The sequence below is a fragment of the Gossypium hirsutum genome, chromosome A01, assembly GCF_007990345.1.
Source record: "Gossypium hirsutum isolate 1008001.06 chromosome A01, Gossypium_hirsutum_v2.1, whole genome shotgun sequence".
Classification (NCBI taxonomy): domain Eukaryota; kingdom Viridiplantae; phylum Streptophyta; class Magnoliopsida; order Malvales; family Malvaceae; genus Gossypium; species Gossypium hirsutum.
This window is the reverse complement of record NC_053424.1, coordinates 114487187-114505368: the sequence shown is the minus strand read 5'-3', so window position 1 is coordinate 114505368 and position 18182 is coordinate 114487187. Positions and strand designations below refer to the sequence as shown.

The window sequence follows — 18182 nt, the reverse complement described above, 5'->3', positions numbered from 1 at the left end:
TGAAGTTCTCTAAGTGACCATTCGGCTAAAGAGATAGTTTTTCAAGCTGCCATTATTTCCTTCACATTGCTGGATACATTTTGGCCATTCGGTTCTTGGTGTTCACATTTTAAGGCTCTTCAAAACCGTCCATTCACACCTAATGTGGCTGTTCAAGTGCCCTCTTTATTATTGATAATTTTTCAGCAAGAGTTGCCTATTGAATGATCAATTAAGCTCATCAGCTGAATGTAGCTGCTACATGCATTCCCAAGATTCATTTGCTTAATCTGGAAGCTTCATGTATGGTCACCATTCAGCCGAACCTACATTGGCCATTTTTGTTCAATGTTTGCTTAGAAACTAAGTCTAGAATATGTCCATTCGGCTACTAGGCATTAGGCTATAAATAGTTACTCATTTTCTTGTAAAAGGACTTTTGACAAATTTCTGAATGAAATATCATTTTAGTGAGGCAATTCACTCTCTTTATTCTCCAAAGCTCAAATTGACTTATCTTCAACAAGTGGCGTCAATCTGACTTTGTTTCAAACTTATCACCATTGGTGTGGCGTTCTTCATACCGTAGGTTCCTATTTTGCTAAATAGAGGGTCTCGGTTTTATCCCAAAATCCTTTCTTTCTTTGAAACCTTAAGCCCCGAGTCCTTATTTGCTAATAAGGGTTCGACTTGTTTTCATTGAAATATCCAGCAAACAACACTCCATCAAACTCCCTTGTTTTCCAAAGCCATTTAATTTTAAACACCAAGACTTGAATTTATTTCAAGGCCGACACTATCTAATTTCGATCGGGAAATATTACGACTCGTTATTTCATACGAAACGAGCTCGTATCAGATACTTTTGAACTTGTTATCCTTGGGAGACGACCATTGACCTAGTCATGGCAAATCAACACCCAAAATTCAATTACATGACGAATACAAACTTTAAACCAATTAGTGGAAGTCTAGCATCCTACCACTTATAAAATCATAAGTCTACAAAAATGTCCTTACATATAAAAAAAAACAAATTACTTTTGAACTTGTCATCCAAGGGAGACGGCCACTGACCTAGTCATGGCAAACCAACACCCAAAATTCAATTACATGACAAATACAAACTTTAAACCAATTAATGGAAGTCTAACATCCTACCACTTATAAAATCAAAAGTCTACGTGTTAATTGATTAACCAAGGATAAAAAATGGCTGATTTTCAAGGCTACATCTTAGTTTTCTTCCTTTGGCTACTGTCTTTCATTTTGTTCAGAACCATATTCACCAAGAACCGGACCACCACACGTCTTCCACCTAGTCCAAAAGCCTTACCAATCATCGGACACCTCCACCTCCTTGCACCCATACCTCACCAAGCCCTTCACAAGCTTTCAACTAAACATGGACCCTTAATACATATCCGTCTCGGTTCTGTCCCATGTGTCGTGGCTTCCTCCCCGGAAATAGCCAAGCAGTTCCTCAAAACCCACGAATCATCTTTCTCAAACCGACCGATAACCGCCGTTGTTGACTACCTTACATATGCCTCAGCTGATTTCGCCTTTGCTCCTTACGGAGCGTACTGGAAATTCATGAAGAAAATCTGCATGTCGGAGCTGTTAAGTGGTCGAATGTTGGATCAGTTTCTTCCGGTTCGACGTGAAGAATTAATCCGGTTTTTGCAGTTCATGCTGAAAACAGCTAATGCTAGTGAAAAAGTAGATGTTGGAGGTGAGGTTGTAAGGTTGACCAATAATATTGTGTCGAGAATGATAATGAGTGATACATGTTGTAATAATGAAGATGAAGCTGAAGAGGTAAGGAAGTTGGTGGAAGCTATAGCTAAGCTGTCGGGACAGTTTAATTTATCGGATTTTATCTGGTTTTGTAAGAATTTGGATTTGCAAGGAATGAACAAGAAGCTGAAACAAGTACGTGATAAGTTTGATTCAATGATGGATAGAATAATAAAGGAACATGAAGAAGCAAGGAAGACAAACAAGGATGATAATACAGTAAAAGATTTACTTGATGTTTTACTTGATATTTCACAAGATGAAAGCTCGGAGATGAGACTAACTAGAGAAAACATTAAGGCATTCATCCTGGTAAGTGGTAACCTTCTTTTATCATCTACTTTTATAATATTTGAATTATATAATCTTTAGGTTAACTACACCCAAAGTCAATGGAATGTTAGTAAGTTTTGGTTATTTAGTGATTTGTTCTATAATTTTTATCTAATTAACTAGTTCATTAAGCTTTAATTGAAATCTAGCTGACGAGCTTCAGTGATGATTCGACAATCAATATATAATGAAATAGTACTCATCAAAAAGTAAAAGAATATACTTAAGATCTAAGTTATTTTAACGATCAAAATTAAAAATTGAAGAAGAAAAAGTTGTTTTGAGTTTTAGTTCGCAAATTCGTGACATTTAAAGTCAGTCCATGAGAAAAATTAAGCCATAGAAAATGAGAAGAAAAAGAGCTTTCAATTAATGTCAACAAAGCCATAAATGTCAAGTGACAATGAGAAAAGACTAGGGTTTAAAACAAGCTGTTGTTGTTACTTCACCAAAAACTTCTTAAAAAAACCTAAATCAAAGTAATTTAGGTTAAAGCTAATTCATTAAAGGATAAAAAAAATATAATAAAAACTTTCGAGTATAATGATTATTTTATAATTTTACGAAGAAATTGAGTCGAATTAACTTAATATTTATTGACCGACACCCTATATGTTTTTTTAGGACCTATTTGTAGCTGGGACAGACACAAGTGCTGTTACAATAGAATGGGCATTATCAGAGCTTATTAATCATCCAAACATAATGGAAAAGGTAAGACAAGAGATTGATATTGTTGTAGGGAAAGACAAAATAGTACAAGAATCAGATATCACCCGCCTCCCTTACCTTCAAGCTGTTGTAAAGGAAACATTAAGGCTTCATCCGGCTGGTCCTATGATTGTAAGGGAATCAAGTGAGGATTGTAATATTGAAGGTTACGAAATTCCGGCAAAGACACGACTGTTCATTAACGTATGGGCGATCGGCAGGGACCGGAATCACTGGGAGAACCCACTTGAATTCCGACCAGAGAGGTTTGTGAATGGGAGAAGTAGTCAAATAGATGTAAGGGGACAGCATTTTCATTTGTTGCCATTTGGGAGTGGGAGAAGATCATGCCCTGGAACTTCAATGGCGTTGCAAGTTGTTCAAACGAGTCTTGCTGTTATGATTCAATGCTTTGATTGGAAGGTTGATGGAAGTGTTGATATGGAAGAAGGACCTGGACTTACACTTCCACGAGCTCATCCCCTCATTTGTGCCCCTATTCTTAGGCTAAATCCATTTCCATCCTGTTGATCTGAAACTATTAGGTGGTGTTTTTCTGGCACAAACACAGTAATACAAAATTGTAATGTATGTGGCTTTTCGATATATCAGATTGGGTTTGCTTTCTTATTAATTCCAGTTGGATCCCTAGTAAATTAGAATATAAATTGTTGAATATAACATAAATTTTCAACATAGAAAATAACATTATTGGAAGGAACAATTATAAATTATGAACTTTGAAAATTAAAAAAAAAATTAACTATAAAACAAATATGAAAGATAAACCCTTCAACTTATACAAAGATATTAGGGCCTAAAATCTTTAAAACGTATCAATATCTGTATTAAGGACTTTTTTGTTAAAAGATAATGTAAATTACCATATCCTAACAATGATACTAATACTAATTAAATTAAGACTCAATCAGCAAATGCAATCCAACTTCTAATTAAAAGCTTCCATGATATCTTTACTTCTTTTATAATCAATGATAAGGCAATTTGTTGCCAAGTGTTGTTCTCTCATTGGTCAACATAGCCTTCTTCAAATTGTGCTGCAAAGGAGTTAACCCTTTATAAGGCTTTCGTTTTGGGCCATGAGATTTTAAAAGACTCGATTGAGTCAACTTTTAATCAAGAGATTGATGTTAGGTGTATAGCTGTCTATGAGCTGGATTGGGCCAGAGTCTATTTAAAAAGTGAGAAAGTTTAGGTAAAAATATATGCCCGAAAAATAGGTTTGGGAAAAAAGGTAATACTTGTTTAGAAAACAAGCTTGGCTTCTGGTAAATTTTTTTTACTTGATCCTAGCTCGACCTGAACATGAAAACTATTTTTTTATTATTTTCTTGCTATTTTCTAGTTATTTTTTCACTATTTTGCTACAATTTCATAATTATGTTGCTACTATTTTATTGTTATTATTTAGATATTGTATTACTTTTGTTTAATTATTAATTTTGTTACTATTCTTCACATTTGCTTGTTAAGTTACATTTATCTTAGTATTATTTAATACACATATTTTTTAATTTATTTTTAATTTGTTGGAAAACATTTATTTTAATATTTTTAAGATGTTTGATGTATTATATTTTTAAATATTATATAAAAAATAATTCAGTCGGGCTCGAGTTTTAATATTTTTATCCAAGCCGAAATTAGACAAAATTTTAGGCCCATTTTCAGGCCAAGCCCGAGCCTAAAATTTTATTGGGTCCAACTCATAGACACCTCTAAATGGGTGATTATTATTCAATGATAATATTATTATATAAATATAAGTCCCTAACCCTAATTTCATATAAACTTTAATAAAGTTATAATGTCTAAGGTTGAGATAAACAATTCACCTATATACACTAAAAACAAAATTCTATGATAGTGATTTTCATCCAAATAAATAAAAAATAATCATATTTTAAAAGTTGCTTAAGATATATCAAGGAATAAAAAATAAATTAAAAAAATAACAGTTGGGTCCTTGTATTAAGATAATTGATTACAATATAATCATCAACATCTAATCCTCAACCAACTTTTTTAATTTTCTATTAAATTATTTTATTCAAAATTATTTACTAAGAAAATAATAAATAAACATAATTACAACCTTATCCACTGTGTTCCATGCTGGCCCCTACAATTATGGGGAATACAGTGGGGACCCTCACCCACTCACCACCAAATACTACACAGACGTGAAATTGAGACTATAAAACAGCAAATCGGCAATGACCCGTGGCAAATAGATGTTCAATGACGTGGCACGTAGGACCCAATCCTTAATACCACCCACAGATTAGAGCGGCGGTATGGTTTGCTTTAGCTTGGTTCCTAATATTTGTTTGGTTTAAATTTTCTATTAGTCCCTCTACTTTTATATAATTTGATATTTAGTCTCTATACTATAAAAGTTAATGATTCATTTTTTTTAAATTTAAAAATATTAATCCAATCATTATCATAAACTTAACATTCCATAAAGATTTTAATGATTGGATTGAGATTTTAAAATCAATTTTAACCTTTCAAGTCCATGGATTAAATCTCAAATTTCGTTAAAAGAACAGAGACTAATAATATATTTTAACCTATTTGCTTCCGAAAACAATTCGAAAGCTCCATCCTTTCCTCATAATCCGCCCTTTTTCTATCTTTTTGGGTCTCACTTCATTATCTCAAATCTTTTCTCTTTTTCTTATTAATTGCTTACCCTGAATACTATACAGCTCTTGAAAAAAAAAATTCTCTTGCAATGTTATTGCTTCATTGATTTTAGAGGGGAAGGTATGGTTTTATTCAACAGATCTAATTGTATTGTGCTTTTCTCCACATTCTAATCAATGTTCTTTTTATGAAAAAAACTAATCTTGTTATTGAGTTCTGATTACTGGGTTGTTGATACTGAAGCGGAATCAATAAAAAGATACAAATTTCCTCTCTTTTAAGCAATTTTGAAATCTGGTTTTCTTCAAAAAGAGAAAAACAATATGGTTACAGTTAATATAGGGATGCTTCATTACATTCTAGACCATGTATATGGTGCATTTGTGCATAGAACAAAGATTAGCCCACCGTTCTTCTCAAGAGGGTGGGGTGGAACAAAGCTTGAGCTTCTGGAGAGATTGATAAGCCAGTTGTTCCCTGAAGTTGAAGGCCAAAACTGGCCTCCAAGCTTGATTCAACCCATTTGGAGAACTGTTTGGGAGACCCAAAATGCTTGTTTGAGAGAAGGTGTGTTTAGGACCCCTTGTGATGAGCAGTTGCTTAGTGCATTGCCTCCTGAAAGTCATAATGCGAGGGTTGCTTTCCTTGTCCCAAAAGATGTGCCACCTCAAAAGATGGCATGTGTGGTTCACCTAGCAGGTATCTTTGTGTGCACTTTTGGATTGCTTTTGTTGATTAATTAACTTGGTTTACAATAATTTGGTCTTCTCATTGTTTGAGTGTAGTTTAGTTTATTAGTGATTCACTTTTTAAGTTGGTGAATCTTAGTTGTTTGTTTATGTTTATCTTCCTGAATAGTGCAAATTGATTGTTTATATTCTTGGTTTGAGCTTAGAATGATCATCTTCTAGATAGTAGTAATGAATATCTAGGCTGCTTTATTTCTGATGTAGATTTTGACTGAAGCCTACATGCTATGCCCAATGTTCAAAATCTAAAATCTTAAAGAAGAGAAGAGAATGCTTATAAGCAGTGGATGGTATAGCACAAATCTGTTTGAAGATTACATCAACACCCTGAAATGCCTCTGTGGATATTGAACTGAATACAGTTTATTGTGGTTGTTTCAACTTTCAACTTTTGAGGCCTATTATTTTCTACTGGGTCCTACTCTCAAATAAGAAAACATAGACATATTCATTAGATTTCATGTTCTCGTGCTGCTGTTTTGTTTACTCGTGTGTCAAACCTTTGTATTTTTTGCTATACCTATATCATTTGTTACCTGTTATTTCCTAGATTATTCATTCCAAGTATTTCAGCTTAGATGTATACTACAATCTTGCAAGTATTGCTTCACATTTAAAATGATTTTGGGTTGTGAATTTGATATTTAAAACTCATCTTCATTGATATAAAATGTAACCTCTTTGACAGGCACAGGAGACCATACATTTGAACGGAGATTGCGTCTTGGTGGACCATTATTGAAACAAAACATTGCAACTATGGTGCTTGAGAGGTCAGAGTCCTTTCTGTATTATCAACTACTTTTTGAAGCTGAGCTTTTCTTCTTGTACTTGTGCTTTTAGGCTTTCTAATTAATATAACTGTTTTTATAGCCCTTTCTATGGTCAAAGGCGTCCTATGCTGCAGCGTGGTGCAAAACTCTTGTGTGTCAGTGATTTGCTTTTATTAGGAAGAGCAACCATTGAAGAGGCTCGGAGCCTTTTATACTGGTTAGACTCTGAGGCAGGGTTCGGCAAGATGGGTGTGTGTGGACTTAGCATGGGTAAGAATTGTTGTTCTTGTGGTGCTTTTATTCTATTTGTATTGTTAGTTAGCACACCCTTTTGAAGTTTGATGCCTTTATGGGAATAGGGGGAGTGCATGCTGCAATGGTTGGATCACTGCACCCCACACCTGTTGCAACCCTTCCTTTTCTCTCCCCACATTCTGCTGTTGTGGCATTCTGTGAGGGTATATTGAAGCATGCCACTGCATGGGAGGCACTGAGAGAGGATCTTGCAGCAAAAGAGGCTGCAATGACTCTCGAGGAAGTGAGAGAACGAATGCGAAATGTACTGTCTCTCACAGATGTCACACGTTTTCCAATTCCCAAAAACCCTAATGCCATAATATTTGTTGCAGCAACTGTAAGTACGATATCTCTATCTGACAATATGGACGTAGCTTAAGAATATGAATAAGGAGCTTGCTGATATTGTTATTGAATCACTTTCTTCATTTGTTTTTTAATGGATGTTGCTTAAGAACATGAAAACTCCTTACTATTAAATTTTGTTGCGAATAAACCTATCATGGCTTTTTAATGGATGATTCATGTGGGGAGCTTGATTGTTTCAAAGTTTAGCTTGTCTAGCATTCTATAAGTAATTTGTGGTAATATTCAGATTTCAATTTCTTAACTATTTGTCCATTTAAATGCATCGTAATTCATAAGGCCGGTAAAGATTTGATTCAAAACATTCAATGCTTAACTATTGACCATTTAAAATTTCTAGTTATGAACAAGTTTGTTGATTGTTTGGATCATCCATGTTAATTCTTATTTGAAGGTCATCTATTAAGTTTTCTTCCCCTTGTGAAGGACAAAGGGGCTTGGGTATTTCCACATGCTGTAAATAAGGTCTTACGATAATCAAACACCGATATATACACACACATATATAAACCATTCTTATGTTTTATAGTTTTCATAGAATGCCAATGGTGCTATCTATATATTTCAACTGCAATTATGCTTTTCAGGATGATGGCTACATACCAAAACACTCAGTGCTAGAGCTTCAAAAGGCTTGGCCTGGTTCAGAAGTGAGATGGGTCACAGGTGGCCATGTCTCGTCGTTTCTTCTACATAACAATGAGTTCCGAAAGGCAATCGTTGACGGGCTTAACAGATTAGAGTGGAAAGAATCCTCCGTATGACAGTGCATCAGTCAGTCCCGGTGGTTAAATGACTGTATTTGTTTATCACTTCAGAAAAATGGGCTAATAGCAACTGAAATTTGATGGCACCCCCTTAAAATTGAAAAGAGAAGGGGGTAGTGCTTTGTGAATACATTATTTCTTCTCTAATGTGCTTATAAAGTTAACTACACAGCAAGTTACTCAATTTCTTTTACACGTCATTATTTAGAGTTTTAAGTTCTTCACTCAATTAATTGAGTTTGTTTATTTTTGTCTATTTTCTTTATGTGTCATCAAGTGTTTAGAATAATGTGTGAGAATTGGATTTCAAAAATAGGGTAAATTTAGTAAAATATTTCAGAATGTAAGATTCATTATCTTTTCTCAAATCCATAGGCTTTTTAGTAATAAATTTAATATCTTTCAAATATTTCTAGATTTGACTGATTTTTTATACTTTTAGATTGAATTTTAACTAAATCTAAATCCAAGAAGAAATAATAAACCTAATGTGTCAAATCAAAAATATCTAATCTAATTCTAATTTATCTCTTAAAAATATTTAGGTAAATTACACCAATAGTCACTCAACTTTGATGTCACTAGCAAAACAGTCACTCTGCTTTCAATTCAGTCACTCAACTTTCGAAAAATAACAAATCAGTCACGAACGTTATTGAACTGACGTAGCCAGTTAATTTTCCACGTTGGACAATGAGCCAAAGGGTCAAATGTTTAGACGGGTTTAGGGGGAAAAAAAAGATGGATTGGCTTAGGGTAAAAACTCGATTGGGATTAACATGGTTTAAGGTTGGAAATCAATTTTAAGATTCAAGGTTGGACGATTAAAGGATTGGAACTTCAAAGGTAATGGTAATAATGAATGATTGAAGGTTGAAGGATTGATATTTTGGGTTTCGCGAGAAAAGAAGACAACAAAAGATATCAATGGTTAGGGTTGAGAGTCAAAATGGTTAATAGAAAAGAAGTAGTTGATGTTGTTGCATCCATTGTAACGGGTAAGTTTCTATATTTGGTTTATGATTTTTTGGATTAATGGGATTTGTGTTTAGGGTTTTTTGGATTTCAAAATTGAAAAATGTTGCATTAACATAGAGTTTATGCACTGTGTATGTTTATTGCTTGTATTGAAGTGTATACTAAATTTTGATTTCGTTCGTTATTAAAGTGCAAGGCAGGTTTGGATTTTTTTAAAGTTATGCTCTGCCATGTGCATATTAATTTACTTAGGGTTTAGTGACAAATCAGTTTCTATTTGACAAATCAATTTTTATTTAATTATTTGAAATTGTACATTGAATTATTCAAATATGACTAAAAAAATTTAAATGTTGATAAAAAATTTAAATGTTGATTCAAATATGATTATTGTTTGTATCAAACTGAATTGCAGATTTGGATTTTTGTAAATTTATTGTCTGCTATGTGCATACTAACTGCCTTAGGAAAAAGATATATCAGTTCTTATTTAACAAATCAGTTTTTATTGAATTATTTGAAATTGTGTATGTCATTGAATTATTCAAATATGATTCAAAATATTTTTTAAATGTTGATTGAAATATGATTATTGTTTGTATCAAACTGAATTGTAGATTTGAATTTTTGTAAACTCCATGTGCATACTAAGTGCCTTAGGAAAGAGACAAATCAATTCATATTTTTATGACTAACAATATCAAGCTTCTTTGGATTCAAATATGATTTAAATATGAATCAAATTGTATTAAATAAGTTCCTAGTTGTCAATAACATTTTTTAAATGTTGATTCAAATATGATTATTGTTTGTATCAAAGTGTTTGACAGGTTTAGATTTCTTTGGTTATTGTTTGCCATGTGCGTGATACTATTTTGGATTTGTTTGTATTAAATTGTTTGATTATTGTACGTGACAGAAATAGATTTCTTTATGTTAAATTGTTTTTGTATTGGTTATTGTCTGTCATTGCCTAGGTTGTATTAAAGTGTTTGGTTATTGTCCGCCATGTGTATGACAAAAATGAATTTGTATGTACTAAATTATTTGGTTATTGTACAATACAGAAATGAATTTGTATGTACTAAATTATTTGGTTATTGTAGTTATTTCCTATTATTGCCTAGATTGTATTAAAGTGTTTAATTATTATCTGTCACTTCCTTTATTAATATTAAAGTTGTTTGACAGGTTTAATTGACAATGAATTTAATGAGAGTGAAGAAGAAATTTTTGGTTTTGACGTGTTTGATAATGGTGTGTCTAACAGGGTTAGGGTTAATCTAGATGGCTTAAACATGGATGATATAGAAGTAGGGGAACTGTCTAATAGTAATGATTCTAAGAGGTTAAATAATACATATGAATCTGACTCAAATGGCCATAATTGGCTTGAGTTCAACCTAGACAGTGACATGAGTAATCCAAAACTTCAGGTTGGAATGTTAATTTCGACCAAAGACAATCTAAAAGATACTGCCAGGCAATATTGTAGGTTGAATAACTATTTTATTAAGTTCCCAAAAAATGATCTAAAGAGGTTAAAGGCAGTTTGCAGTTCAAACTATTCTTGGCACATATGGGCCTCTAGGCTATATCGTAAACAGTTTAACTTGCCACGTCAGCTCAATAACAATAGTGACTGATTTGTTATTTTTCGAAAGTTGAGTGACTAAATTAAAAGCAGATTGACTGTTTTGTCAGTGGCATCAAAGTTGAGTGATTGTTAGTGTAATTTACTCAAAATATTTTTTAACAAAAATATTAATAAAAATAAATAATCCTAAATTCTAAACGTCTTGTATGCCAATTCGATTCTCCGTGTCAAAATTTCCATGCAATTTACATATAAATTTGTTTTCCGACACATCAATAATTGTAATACTTACATAAAAAAATCAATTAATGTCAAAATTAATTAAAATAAATAATAATAATAAGTCAATTAAGTGTATTTTCAATAGTGGAAATTGGCAATAAAGAGCATATAGTTATTGAAAGGAAGGGCATAGTTGCAATTGAAGGCTACTTGGTGAGAAGAACATGCTTTTTATGTTCTTGAAATTGATCAAGAAGGTTAGTTTTTAAATTTGGATTTAGATTTTAGAATTTTAGTTTTAAAATCTATGAGTTATGAATTAATTATTTTTATGTTGTTTGGGAATTAAAATATTTAAAATTTAAGATTTTGAATTAATTCAAATTTATTATCTGTATAATTTAAATTTAGATTTAGATTTTAAAATTTTAAATATATATTTTTAAATGTAATTATTTAAGAGGACTTTGAACATTGTTGTTTGAACTAGTCTATTGGGGACGGATCAACTTATCAGTCTGGAGAAAGGCATTAAACCAGTTGAATTGAGAATCGCTATCGATCGGTTGATTTGGCAATTGACTCGATTGAACCAAATTCTTTTATGAATTTTTAAATGCTTTATTTAATAGAGCTAGGTAGACTGACCAAATCGGTTGAATTGATCGAATCAATTGGAACAACAAACCGGTGACCTAATTATGAAAATTATAAATTAAAAAGGATTTATTAATTAAAATTATGGACATTATAGTATAAATGAAAATTTTTAAATATTTATATTGTATTAAATTAAATGCATGAAATTCCATCATTATTTTCAAAATCAAACCAACGAGAATTGATCGAAGTATCAATCAAAGAGTAGAGAGTAAATTGATTAACTCATAAACTGATTAGACTGAACGAATTAATTGAACCAATTTTTATCTATTTTAAAATATTTTTTTTATTTTTAATAATTTATTCAATTAAATAAATTAAATAGATCAAATCAATTGACTGAGAATTGGTGATTTGACCGTTTCAGTTATCGATCTAATTTTAAAAACTTTGAACTTCAAATGAGTTTTTTCAAAAGAGAGAACAAAAGAATTCTCATGTTTTTTAATCAATCTTAGATTTTGAAATCCAAAATTTAACCCTTCTGAAATTGAACTAGAATTTTCTCAAATTCAAGTCCAACTTTTTTATTTATTATCCACACAAAGAATTTAGTTCTTCAAATCCAAATCAATTTTTTGACCCAAATCATAATTTTCGATGATAAAGAAATTTCAAATGCAAGCATTTCATGATTAAAGATGCAGCCTTCAGGGATGGAAAAAAGGTAGTGATTAAATGTGTTCAATATTTAAGAGATTTTATTTACTGATATGAAAATTATTCAGGTAGAAATAACTGTGTTCCCATCGGCCATCATTAAAATAGAACAAGCTTCAATCAAATAAGCACAGAACACAAACAAATAAGGAAACTTTAAGTTCTTGCATAACAGAAGATACTATCCAAAATTTAGGTTCTGGACATATAGCAATAGCACCCCATAATAAAACCATAGATAATCTAAACCAAAAGAATTCAAAAGTAAAATCCCTTTAACATAAGGGAATGCAAAATACCCTCTAGAAGACAAGCTCGTGCGGTTTCATGCCAGACTTGAGAGAAAACCTTGCGGCGAGGTAGGCCTTCAAGTCTGGGACTCCCTCAATGGACTTTATCAAAGAGGCGTCGACTGCTTTCTGGTCTTCTTTCTTGTCTTCAGGCAGTTTTTTCTTATCCTATAATTTTGTTTGACGAAATGTAAAAGAGAAGACAATCAGCACATTAAAATATAAGAATCCAATTAGGAAAAGCTTAAGCTATAATTACATGCAAACCAAAACAAAACTTGCCTCTTTTTCAGCCTCAAAAAACTCTCCCTCAGTCTTCTTCTTCCTCTTCTCTACTTCCTTGGCAAAGTACTTGTCATCAAACTTGTCTACGTTAACCCCTGAGATGTCAACCTTGGTGGAAGTAGCAATGACATAGGATTGGTTAACGCGCCTTAAAGGAACACCGTTGATCTTGAATGGTCCTGCCATCGTTTAAGACAACCAAATTTAAGCAAAACACGCGAACAAACCATAGAATTAAAAAAAAAATCTACCTTATGACGAACAGACAACAAATGCGGATACTACATTATATACATAAAACGAACAAGTAAAAGCATCAAATTTCAAGATAGCATCACTCGATCTCGAGTATATTGAATTTTAAATTGGTTTGTTACCATCAAATCTTATCTATAAGATAAAAGTCACAAAATGGAAATGCAACATAATGCTTCTAGAAAATAAACCAAGTGAGAAACTATGGAAGTAATACTGCAGAAATCAATAACAAGGGTTTTAACAAACATGTTCATATATCCAACTCGCAATTGAATAACATATATCATACATCCAATATTTTCAAGCAGTAAGCAAATCAATGAAGAAAAAAGGATAGCAGTAAAATATGAATGCCCACCGGTGACCAAAAGGAGCCCAGAAGTAAGTTGCTTCAAGAAAACAACTCTCTTCCCCATAAACCTTCCAGCCAACAAAATCAACACAGTCCCTGGTGTAATGCTTGCTCTAAACAAATAAAAAAACAAGTAAAAACCCAAAAATAAGGAACATTTCTTCAGAAATCTATAAATAAACGAATAATTATTTTCAAAAGAAGAACCTGAGTTTGGTGGGTTTAGGTTTGCGCTTGTTAAGGAGCGGCTTCTTGACATCCTCAGCCGGGTAAAACTTGGGAGGTTTCTCAGCGGCAGCGGGGGCCTTAGGTTTGGGATCATGGCGGGGGAAAGCACCGCCATTTTTGGCCTTGATTGCCCAAAGGCCACGCTTGTGGTACATCTTAGACCTGGAATACTTTCCCACACCACGGATCAGATCCGGGTTTCTGGTCTTGACGGGAGTCTTCCTTTTCGCTGCCATTTCGTCTCTAAACCCTTTGCTTCTGCTTCTGCTGCTGCTGCTATAGGGCTATCCTTGTGGCGTCTAGCAAATTCAATTCTATCAAATATATCGATTCTCTAGCTAGGGTTTTTCTATGGGTAATGTAGTAAGTGACAAAATTGTCTGTATTTTGGGCTCAAGTCTATTTTGGGCTTTTATCCTTATGGGCTTTACAACACAAAATATATCAAAACATCTGTCCGAAGTTCAATGGGCAAATAAATTAGACTCTTTTAAATCACGTTAAAACTTTAACTTTTAAAGTACTAGCTATGTTAAGTCTAACTTGACTTAATTCCTATTTTATAATATATTGTTTTATTTATTTTTATAATTTATATAAAATTAAATTAAATATATAATATTATAAAATATACATTCAAATATGTTTTAATTTATCTGTGTTTAAAATTTTAATAAATAGAAAAAATATATGATTAATATATATTAAATAAATAATAATACGAATTGTTTAAAATAAATTTGAGTTAGTTATATAGAGAATAGATAAATTTGGGTAAAATTTAAGACTTGTATTTCAAGTTAAGCTAAGCTTGAACAAATATAATGCATGTTAATAGAATACATAGGTCCGACAAAACGCAACCCATGATCTCTTCATGTTAGGTTTTAGTTAAAATTATTTTTTTATAGAGTTAATTACACCATACATCCCTAAACTATAATTTTCATTTTAAATTGGTTCCCAAATCTTTAAAATATTCTAATTACATCTTTAAACTAATGAGGTTATATCAATATGGTCCCTCCATTACTAAAATCATTAATTTAATAATTAAATGAGATGTCAAACCTTATGTGGCATAGTTTAAAATGAAATTTTTTAAAAAATATTGTAAAAATCTTGATTCTGAGGTATTCAAAACTTTACAAACTTCTATCGATCACTCTCTCTTTTTTCAATTTTACTTTATTTTTTGTTTTTACTTTTGAAAGTTAGTGGTAACATTTTACTTCTATCTAAATTCTTCATTTTAAATTATGTTACATAAGGTTTGATATGTCATTTAATAATCAAATTAACCGTTTTAATAATTAAATGACTTAATTGATATAAAATCAATAATTAAAAGATATGATTAGAATATTTAAAAATTTAGAGAGTCAATTTGAAATGAAAGCCACATTTTGGGAAATCGAACCCAAAAATACTTTTTACTGCCCAATTATTTAGTTCTCCTAGTGACAGATTTAGATGTTGTTTTCTTCCGCTCTTCAAGTAGGGTTAAGAAGTGGTTATGTGTCTTTAATTGCATAAATTTAATATTAATTTAGTATATATTTTTTTAATCTACTTGTAGAATTAAAAAATTTTACACCGGTATATATAATAAGTCATGGTAAAATATTATCCTCGTATTAATTTTGTAATACGATAAACTAGAAGTTATAGTTTTGTCGGTTCATAACATTCTCCATATATTTGTGATTTTATGTATATTAATTTATAATATAAATATGTTGCATATGATTTTACATATTTTAATTCATTAAATAATATAATTTTATATAATGTAATGTAATTAATAAAAAGAAATATTATTCACATTGTTGAACATAATAAAATGCATTAACCATTTAGATAATTAAAATATTACACCCGTAAAGAAAATCAAACCATAATTAAAGCTCAAATGAAAATAATAATTAAATTAAAAAAATGTGGTTTTTAGCTACTAATTAAATGAAAATACTTAAATATTAAATGTTAATGTATTAGTTTTATAATGGTAAGTCTTAATTTTATATTATCGAAATACCAATATAAATGTAATGCAAAATTGAATAATTTTATCAGTATTGTATATGTTTTAGATCTAATCATGGATTGGGTTATCTTCCTAAACTGAAAGATCTACTCGAAAAATGGAAAGTTTTGGACAGAAATATAAACCTCAAAAATGAGTTTAAACCAAAAATAAGGTTCGCTTTCTAAAAAGGTCAAGCCTTAAGTAAAATTTTTTGGCCTGACCTAGCCCAACCCAAATTTGCCTAAATTTCTTTTTTTGTTGTTGTTGTTTGTTGTTGTTTTGTTCTCATTTTTCTATTATATTATTTCTATTTTGTTGTTATTGTTTGGATATTGTACAACTCTTATTTTATTATTAATTTTACTACTATTTTAGAGGCATTTGCTTGTTAAATTGCAACTATCTTAGTATTATTTAAATAAATATTGTTTTAATATATTTTCAATTTAGTGAAAAATATTTATTTTAATATTTTTAGTGTATTTGATGTATTATATTTTTAAAATTTATTTTTGTATAAAAATAATAATATAAAAAATTTAATACGAACAAGCTAGATTGAACTCAGTTTAGGATTTTTTATTAGGGTCGGACTTGTAAAAAGTTTTAAACTCAATTTTCAAGTCAGATTGAGCCCGAACTTATAAAACGACCTAAAATTTAGCATTTACTTGTCCCATGATTAGTTGTATTCATATTTTTTTGTTTAACAAAACAAAATCTGTTCCTCCCTAGCTCCGTTTTGTAAGAAATGAATGCATCATGATATTAGAAAACTGCCCACAAGCTCTCTTGAATATAGACCCTACAACTTGAGGAAATAAATGATATTGAAATTTTGGAATCAATTTATACATTTAGTCAAAGTTGGGATACCAAAACTATAATTAACTCAAAGAAAATTCTTTCTCCCTTTTGGCCTTGTAAACTTAGCCACTAGACAAAGTAAAGACCAATCTAAACTCATCATTTGTTCTTTTGTTAGTTTGAACTAACGTATAATGCGTACAACTACTTGTATTAATTTATTTTTGGCTAAACTACATCACATGCCATTATTTTTTTGATTTTTTGTCACCACACTTTAACAACTTACAAAGAATTATTTATTTAATATTAAAAATAATTTTTTATTTATTTATTTGTTTGTTCTTCTCTTTCCTCTTTCTTCTTCTTATTTCCCTTCCCAACAAACCTAGGAGCCAACGATTCCACCACCGCCGATGGCTTCCCCGGACACTGAACCCGCCTGTGGATCTTCTAAGGCTTTCCCCAAAAAATCCCTTTTTTTCATCATCAAAGCCTTTGTCGTTGGTGTGATATTGTCCATTGGCTTCATCCATGTTCTTTCTGACACCAATGAAAACTTAACATCTCATTGCCTTAGTGAAAATCCTTGGGATAAGTTTCCGTTAGCCAAACTATTGGCTATGGCTGCTAAGATTGGTACATTGATGGTTGATGTGTTTGCTACATCTCATTACACCAAGTCTCGCCTTCACAAAACCCATGAGAGCAACTATGTTGATGAAGAGAAAATAGGGAAGAACAAAAATCATCTTCATGTTCATACTCATGCTACTCATGGCCATGCTCATGATTCTGTTGCTATGCTTGACCGTTCGAATTCAACTCAACTTCTTAGACTCCAAATATGTTTTATGAATTATATATATTTGTTATTTTATGAAAATATATATTTTATGATTTTGGTTGTTTTTGGTGTTTTCAATATTTTCTGTAACTAACTCAATTGTAATACGAGTTCGAAACTGTAATATGTAAATCAATATATGTCATTTTTTTTAAGGTATTGGAATGGCACACTCTGTGATCATAGGGATATCATTGGGTGCTTTTGAAAGTCCAAAGACTATAAAACCTCTGGTGGCTGCACTCACCTTTCATCAGTTCTTTGAAGCATAGGACTTGGTGGATACATTTCCCAGGTAATACATGCATGTGTTTTAATTTTAACTTCTTATTTTTTATTCCATGTACTATTCTATGTCATGACTTAGCTTTGAATGGTTTTTTAAAGGCTAAATTCCAGGGTCGAGCAGTTGCAATCATTGGATTAAGGTTTAAGGCTGGGCTCATTGGAATCAAGGGACAACCTTGGGAGATCTGCCGATAGGTTCAGTGTCTTAGGAAGCCACCGGTGGTGCGGGA

The 18182-nt window shown here is 31.5% G+C and overlaps 4 protein-coding genes across 4 annotated transcripts; 3 read left to right on the top strand and 1 right to left on the bottom strand.

The window, feature by feature from the left end:
* Window positions 1-1182: 1182 nt before the first annotated feature.
* LOC107921447 (cytochrome P450 93A3) lies at window positions 1183-3457 on the top strand. The gene is made up of 2 exons (XM_016851295.2): window positions 1183-2091; window positions 2737-3457. Exons 1-2 carry the CDS (start codon window positions 1192-1194, stop codon window positions 3352-3354), a joined length of 1518 nt encoding a protein of 505 aa, XP_016706784.2. The 5' UTR covers window positions 1183-1191; the 3' UTR covers window positions 3355-3457.
* A 1948-nt stretch (window positions 3458-5405) lies between these two features.
* Window positions 5406-8704, top strand: LOC107922423 (protein ABHD18). The gene is made up of 5 exons (XM_016852455.2): window positions 5406-6195; window positions 6934-7018; window positions 7119-7288; window positions 7378-7652; window positions 8269-8704. The coding sequence occupies exons 1-5, from the start codon at window positions 5820-5822 to the stop codon at window positions 8443-8445; spliced, it is 1083 nt and encodes a 360-aa protein (XP_016707944.1). The 5' UTR covers window positions 5406-5819; the 3' UTR covers window positions 8446-8704.
* A 4010-nt stretch (window positions 8705-12714) lies between these two features.
* On the bottom strand, window positions 12715-14354 carry LOC107922408 (60S ribosomal protein L6-1). Its single transcript, XM_016852436.2, has 4 exons — window positions 13961-14354; window positions 13760-13866; window positions 13141-13322; window positions 12715-13026 (listed from the first exon to the last, which is right to left on the bottom strand). Exons 1-4 carry the CDS (start codon window positions 14215-14217, stop codon window positions 12871-12873), a joined length of 702 nt encoding a protein of 233 aa, XP_016707925.1. The 5' UTR covers window positions 14218-14354; the 3' UTR covers window positions 12715-12870.
* Window positions 14355-17233: 2879 nt separating this feature from the next.
* On the top strand, window positions 17234-17936 carry LOC107921760 (zinc transporter 1-like). Its single transcript, XM_016851576.1, has 2 exons — window positions 17234-17630; window positions 17821-17936. The coding sequence occupies exons 1-2, from the start codon at window positions 17234-17236 to the stop codon at window positions 17934-17936; spliced, it is 513 nt and encodes a 170-aa protein (XP_016707065.1).
* Window positions 17937-18182: the final 246 nt, after the last annotated feature.

Bases quoted from the DNA above. Each gene is read 5' to 3' on its own strand.
- LOC107921447 (XM_016851295.2), top strand. From the start codon at position 1,192: ATGGCTGATTTTCAAGGCTACATCTTAGTTTTCTTCCTTTGGCTACTG. The intron at 2,092-2,736 runs GTAAGTGGTAAC...ATGTTTTTTTAG, and splicing joins ACATTAAGGCATTCATCCTG to GACCTATTTGTAGCTGGGAC.
- LOC107922423 (XM_016852455.2), top strand. From the start codon at position 5,820: ATGGTTACAGTTAATATAGGGATGCTTCATTACATTCTAGACCATGTA. The intron at 6,196-6,933 runs GTATCTTTGTGT...CCTCTTTGACAG, and splicing joins ATGTGTGGTTCACCTAGCAG to GCACAGGAGACCATACATTT. The intron at 7,653-8,268 runs GTAAGTACGATA...TATGCTTTTCAG, and splicing joins TAATATTTGTTGCAGCAACT to GATGATGGCTACATACCAAA.
- LOC107922408 (XM_016852436.2), bottom strand. From the start codon at position 14,217: ATGGCAGCGAAAAGGAAGACTCCCGTCAAGACCAGAAACCCGGATCTG. The intron at 13,867-13,960 runs GTTCTTCTTTTG...TTATTTGTTTAG, and splicing joins CCTAAACCCACCAAACTCAG to AGCAAGCATTACACCAGGGA. The intron at 13,323-13,759 runs GTGGGCATTCAT...AAACGATGGCAG, and splicing joins TGGGCTCCTTTTGGTCACCG to GACCATTCAAGATCAACGGT.
- LOC107921760 (XM_016851576.1), top strand. From the start codon at position 17,234: ATGGCTTCCCCGGACACTGAACCCGCCTGTGGATCTTCTAAGGCTTTC. The intron at 17,631-17,820 runs GTTCGAATTCAA...ATTTTTTTTAAG, and splicing joins TTCTGTTGCTATGCTTGACC to GTATTGGAATGGCACACTCT.